Genomic DNA, 6,061 nt, shown 5'->3' with positions numbered 1-6,061 from the left:
ACAGTAGCTCAGGTAGGGAGAGTGTGTGCCCCTCCCCTTCCACGCCGGTTTGATCTTGTACAGGCAACTGCAGTTGGTGTGAGTTCGTGGGTGGTGTGTCCTGCCGTGTCCGGAAGCCACTCTGTCTGCGCTGACCTCCGACTCCTGCTCTTCTTTTCCCAGATGGTCCCTGCACCTTGACCCTCCGGGGCTGAGCAGTGCACTGACCTGGTCTCTGCGCTTTATTTAGTTACATTTCTCCCTTCACCATTGCCCGTTACACAAGGGAGCTTTCTGAGAAGGTCTGGGAGCCGCGGTAATCTGTGGGTAATGGAGATACACGGATTCAGTGAACCCTCTGATGGTCTGTCCATTTAGCAATGGGATAGTAGCAGGCTCGCCCTTGGCCCCCCACGAGCTCCCCCGGACTATTGGTTCCTGGCCAGATTTACTGGTACGAGGCATGTGTTTCCTCCTGTTTTGTTTTCAGTCTCTGTGCGGGAGTGTTTGTGTGAGTGCGGGTGTACACTCAGACGTCAGTACCGACTGTCCGCCTTGTTTGAGATGGGGTCTCTGGTTTGCCGTTGCATATGTCAGGCTAGCTGGTCTATGAACTTTCGGGGAGTCAACTGTCTCCTCCTCCCGTCTCGCTGTAGGAGCCAGGACCTTCCTGCCTCAGTCTTCCAGGGGCTGGGGACAAAAGCGTGCACACCAGGACAGATCCCAAGCTGAGCTTTTGCTCATGGTATTCCAGTACCTACCCTCACTTCTCCTACTTCCAAAATTCTACTCACCCTTCAAAGCTAACCTTCCACACAGCTCTGCACTGTAGCCCGCCAGTTCTCCAACTCCTCCCCTGTTCCCCCACCTCACCAAAAAAAGGATTTCTCTGAGTACCGCTGGCTGTCCTGGAACTCGCTCTATAGACCAGGCTGGCCTCAAACTCACAGAGATCCACCTGTCTCTGTATCCTGAGTGCTGGAATTAAAAGCGTGCACCACCACTGGGTACCTGGCAGTTCTTGGCTAAACTGTTGGCCTCATTTACAAAAGGAGCAACATTCTCAGCAAGGATTACAGCCTCTCAGTAACACTCAACTCCAATTCCAACACTTGGGGCGTGGAGACAAAAGGAGCAGGGATTCAAGGCCCACCTCCGCTATACGAGACATTCAAAGCCAGCTTGAGCCACAGGAGACTCAGTCTCAAAAAAGGGGTGGTGGTAGTCACGGCTTTAATCTCAGCACTTGAGGGGCTCGAGAGATGGCTCAGAGGTTAAGAGCGTTGCCTGCTCTTCCAAAGGTTTTGAGTTCAATTCCCAGCAACCACGTGGTGGCTCACAACCATCTGTAATGAGGTCTGGTGCCCTCTTCTGGCCTGCAGGCATATACACAGACAGAATATTGTATACATAATAAATAAATAAATATTTAAAAAAAATCTCAGCACTTGAGAGACCTGCTTGTCTACACAGTGAGTTCCAGGTCAGCCAGAGACTCTGGCTCCAAAATGGGGGATGGGGTGGAACTTGATGCTTGCTAGGATGGTGGTGAGACATTCTCTGCCACAGCGGAGCCACTGGAGAGGTGTTCACACGCCTGTAAACAACACTAATGAAACTCACTGGGTCCCCAAACCCTGCAAACAAACAGAAAAAGACATGGAAGCAGAAGACAGACCAGTTGGAAAGAGGAAAGGAGGGGAACAAGAGGGTCTTGGGTATAAGTAAGGTCACATGTATGAAAATGTCATACTCAAACCCAATAGATGCTGGGTGTGGTGGCGCACGCCTTTAATCCCAGCACCCAGGAGGCAGAGGCAGGCGGATCTCTGATATCAGCTTGGTCTACAGCGCGAGTTCCAGGACAGTCATGGCCACACAGAGAAACCCTGTCTCGAAAAATAAAAATGAAACAGAACAAACAAAAACCCCAATAGTTAAGAGTTACTGTTTGCCTACATGAATGTGTGTGCACCCTGAGCTTGCCTGGTGCCTGTGGCGTTCAGAAGAGGACAGTGGCTCCCTTGGAACTAGAGTTGTGGGTGGTTGTGAGCCTCCAACCTGGGTCCTCTGCAGGAGCAACAAGTGCTCTTAACTATTGCGCCATCTCTCCAGGCCCACGAGATCCCTATTATGTTAATAAAAACTTAAGCAGCTAGAGTAATGACGTATCCAAGGCCAAAAAACAGCCAGGACTCACTGGGAAGAGATTCGGGTTTGGGAGGGACCCAGAATGGGGCAGGACACACTCTGTAGCCTCTCGGGATGGGGGTGACCATGTCTGGACATGCTCACCTGCAGAATTAGCTATTATGAAGGAGCGGAGTCTGGCTCGGTGCCAGGTGGGCACAGAAGTCACTGCAATTCCAGTCTCAGAAGGAGACAGGAATCCCCCAGCGCACGCTGGCTAGCAAAAGACAGCCACATATCAGTGTGCTCTGGGTTTGATTGAGAGACCCTGCTTCAGTGAACAAGGCAGAAGGGTGGTGGAATCAACCTCTGGTTCCCACCAGCAGAACCTATGCACACTTAAAAACAAAAACAACATGCACACACACACACACACACACGAACGGTGGAAACACACATCTCATGACCAGAGGAGACCTCTGCCCCAGACTTACTTTGGATGGGTGTGTTCCAGTCCAGGTACAGCCACACGGAATAGAGAACAGAGAAGGACCAGAGCTGGGTAAAATGGAGAAAGAAGACCAGAAGGGTCCAGGAAAGGCCTGGGTGAAAAGGGAAAGAAGACTGGGCTTCTGTCTGTCACATAGTCAGTCAAAACAACCTGCTCCCCCCCCCCCACCCTGTGGTCTCCTGTGGCCCCTTCCTGGTGCCTGGAGCCCACAATGGTAACAGCCCAGACATATGGCCACCAATGTCCTTTTCCTAGTTCCCTTGTCTCTGGGCCCCCATGTCCCCCCTCCCCCGCCAGTCACACTTACCCATGAAGAGAAAAGTGACCACATATTGGTAGGCGCCTATCACTTCAAGCCTTTGCTTCTGAGGTGTTTTCATGGTGAGAGAGGAGAAGGGATATGGGGATAGCTGTCCTAGTGACTCCAGGACCCAGGAAACAGAGGGTGAAGGTTTGGGGGTGTGATCTCGCAGGGAGCAGATCACCTCTGAGATGGTCGGATGTTGGACCTGGAGCCCCAGAACTTTCTAGGCTCCTTCTTGGACTGACCTTTGAACTTCCATGGTCAATGAGTCTGGGCAGGTTACTGGGAGGAGCTCTGAGTGGGGAAAGAGAGGTAGAAAAGGGACAGCCCTCGCCTCCCTGGTGACTGAGGCGTTGAGGTGGGGGAGTAGGCACGAAGCAGGTACCCACTGGCCCGCAGGACCCGGACAATGGGGGACCGGAGACTCTGATCTCCGACATACAGGCCAGGCAGGGCAGGAGGACCCAGACACACAGGCAGGCAGGCACTGCCGATGTAATCTGTTTGCAGGTCTCTGGGAGTGGTCAAGGCTACCAGGATCAGCGGGGACAATGGGTCCCCCTGCCCCTGCCCCGAGGCTTCTCTTCCCTCCCCTGAACTTGTACAAACACACGCATGCTTCTTGTCTATTCTCACATTTAATTTCGTTTCCCACGCATCCTCATCCCCCTCCCCCATCCCCTGAAGTCACTCAGGAAGGCTAGGACACGGGGACATGGAGGAGCCCAGGTGAGAACAAGGTGTTGATTAGCAGGGACCCCAAATCGTGTCTTGTGTTCCTCAAACAGCTGTGTGAGACGCTCTACATACAACGCGTGCAGCTGGTCCACCTGTTCCCGGCTGGGCCTCGGGCTTCGCTGGACTGGAATTGGGGCGCCCACTGAGGACGGAACGGGAGGGGAGAAGATTGACTGTTGAGGTGTCTCTAAATCTCCCACTAACTGGGGATCAGGCTAGAAAGCTTGGGGAATAAATGCCAGACTCATGGACCAGAGAGCTAGCACGTCAGGCTTTAAGGGAGATGATGGGAAAGATACATGACTCACCCACAGTGTGGATGGGCTCGCGGAAGGGTAGCAGGAGACCCAGGCGACCGTGAAAGAGAGGCAAGGCCACGCTCAGCATCGCCTGAAGAGCTTCCTGTACCCTCCTCATCCAGGAGCCTGGCGGGTTAGGATATTGCTGGAAGAGCGCCTTCTCTCCAAAGGAGAAGGACAGGCACAAGCGAAGCCCTGGAGGCGCAGGAAGAGACCCGCCCGCGGCGGACTGGAGCCTGAAGGTACCGGGGCGACATTCCTCCTCTCTAACAGAGCAGCTCCCGTGGATATACCTTGCCGCCACCCGCCCACTCCTCACCCGTGTTCCAGTGATAATTTAATGAATCTTTTCTGATTCCGGAGCTGCAAACTCACTGTTCCTGGCTTTGCCTCCAGGAGACCTCCCACAGCCAGGACGGCCATCTGGCCACCCTCGGGGTGGGTCAAGAGATAGAAGCGCTAGCCTTGTCAGAAGAGACTAAACCTGGGTGGAGAGGACAAAGGCTGGGTCTCGTGGATACCACCAAGATAGAGGTGAACACAGGCGCCCGCACCCCCTCCCCCAGCCCAGGATAAGAAAGGTTAGGTAACATCCAGAGCCCGGGGATCTCCAGAAGGGGCTTCCTTACCGCTGGTCATGATGTAATCTCGGGGGCTGGAGGGATGGCTCAGTGGTTAAGAGCATTGCCTGCTCTTCCAAAGGTCCTGAGTTCAATTCCCAGCAACCACATGGTGGCTCACAACCATCTGTAATGAGGTCTGGTGCCCTCTTCTGGCCTGCAGACAGACAGAATATTGTATACATAATAAATAAATGTTAAAAAAATGATGTAATCTCGGAAGAGAGGCACTTGTAACCAACATGGCAGCATGAGAAGGTGTGGCTTGAGACCCGAAAAGAGGCCAGAGAAGCCTGTGGCCTCTGTACAGAAGTTGCTGAAGGCCCCAACAACCAGGACCCCGTGAGGATGGAATCCAAAAAGGTAGTTTCGGGATGGATCCAACTCGGCCGTTTTGACCAGCTGGAGAACAAAGGGTATGGATGTATCCCATTTCCCAGTGAGGAACAGCTCCAGAAGTGGGGAGAGACGGGTGGCCACATTTGTCTCTTTTGAAACCCCACCCATCCATCAAGCCAGCGCACTTTCTGGGACCCTCACCGTGATGGGGAAGTAGTCTCGGAAATACCTCCAGATTGCCCAGTTCCGGACCCAGGCAGAGCGGCGACCGCCCCCCCTCCTGGGTGTGTATCTGTCTCTGTAGAGCCAGGTCAGGTAGAGGACTGCGAGGGTCCAGGCTCGGCCTAGGGAGGCTAGGACCAAGGCCACCAGGCACAGCAGGGCTGCAGGACCAGATCGCGAGGCGTGCTAGGAACCCGAATGTTCGAGCCAGCAAGAAGACTGAGACGGTAAAAGTGCTTGCTGTCAAGTCTGGTGACCTAAGTTCGATCCCTGGGTTCCATATAATGAAATCACAGACCCGATTACTTCAAGCTGCCCTCTGCTCTGCACACATTTGCTATGGCATGAATATGCCTCCCCACAAATAAATACACATAATAACAAATGTTTTTTTTTTAAAAAGAGCCCAGATGTTTAAGCCCTTCTCTCCCCACTGGCCCACCCTCCCAGTCCTACGGTATTCAAGCCCCATACTCCTGCTAGGACCCCAGAAAAGAAAAGCACCAATAACCAGGTTTGTCTGATTCCGGGGGTTTTGGGGACTCACCAAGTCCCAGGAACGAAAAGACCCACTGAAGCCCAGCAAACACTCGAAGACTCCGATGCAGGGGACTGGACGAGACCTCCATACTTTAGAAGGGAATTGCACAGGGGCAACCCACAGATTAAGTACACCCCCCTCTTGACTCACTCCTCTGACTTTGACCCCCGAGCCTGGGCCAACCCCCATTTCTACCCCCTTGCTTTGGCCCACACATTGAGCCACGTGGCCAGTGAACTGTGAACAGGGGCAAGGCAAAGCTATCTCTCCCCGAGCTTTCAGGAGTGACCAATAGTATGAAATGGAAATGACCCAGGAGCCTAGAGCAAGGTGTTTGAACTCCAGAGCAGTTTGGGCCTCTGGTCTCCACTAATAGGC

At 53.4% G+C, this 6,061-nt stretch overlaps 1 protein-coding gene across 1 annotated transcript; it reads right to left on the bottom strand.

The window, feature by feature from the left end:
* Window positions 1-256: 256 nt before the first annotated feature.
* LOC126491929 (2-acylglycerol O-acyltransferase 2-A-like) lies at window positions 257-5,771 on the bottom strand. The gene is given in 11 exon segments (XM_050127914.1): window positions 257-300; window positions 2,928-3,107; window positions 3,616-3,804; window positions 3,971-4,136; window positions 4,138-4,156; window positions 4,281-4,416; window positions 4,419-4,445; window positions 4,591-4,603; window positions 4,792-4,983; window positions 5,122-5,303; window positions 5,690-5,771. Coding segments are annotated over 11 exon segments (1,230 nt in total).
* Between the last annotated feature and the right edge of the window lie 290 nt (window positions 5,772-6,061).

This window comes from Alexandromys fortis, unplaced genomic scaffold, assembly GCF_014885135.2.
Source record: "Alexandromys fortis isolate MF-2015 unplaced genomic scaffold, M_Fortis_MF-2015_v1.1 scaffold_291, whole genome shotgun sequence".
Taxonomy (NCBI): domain Eukaryota; kingdom Metazoa; phylum Chordata; class Mammalia; order Rodentia; family Cricetidae; genus Alexandromys; species Alexandromys fortis.
The sequence above is the reverse complement of the archived record's forward strand: the minus strand, read 5'-3'. Positions and strand labels throughout refer to the sequence as shown.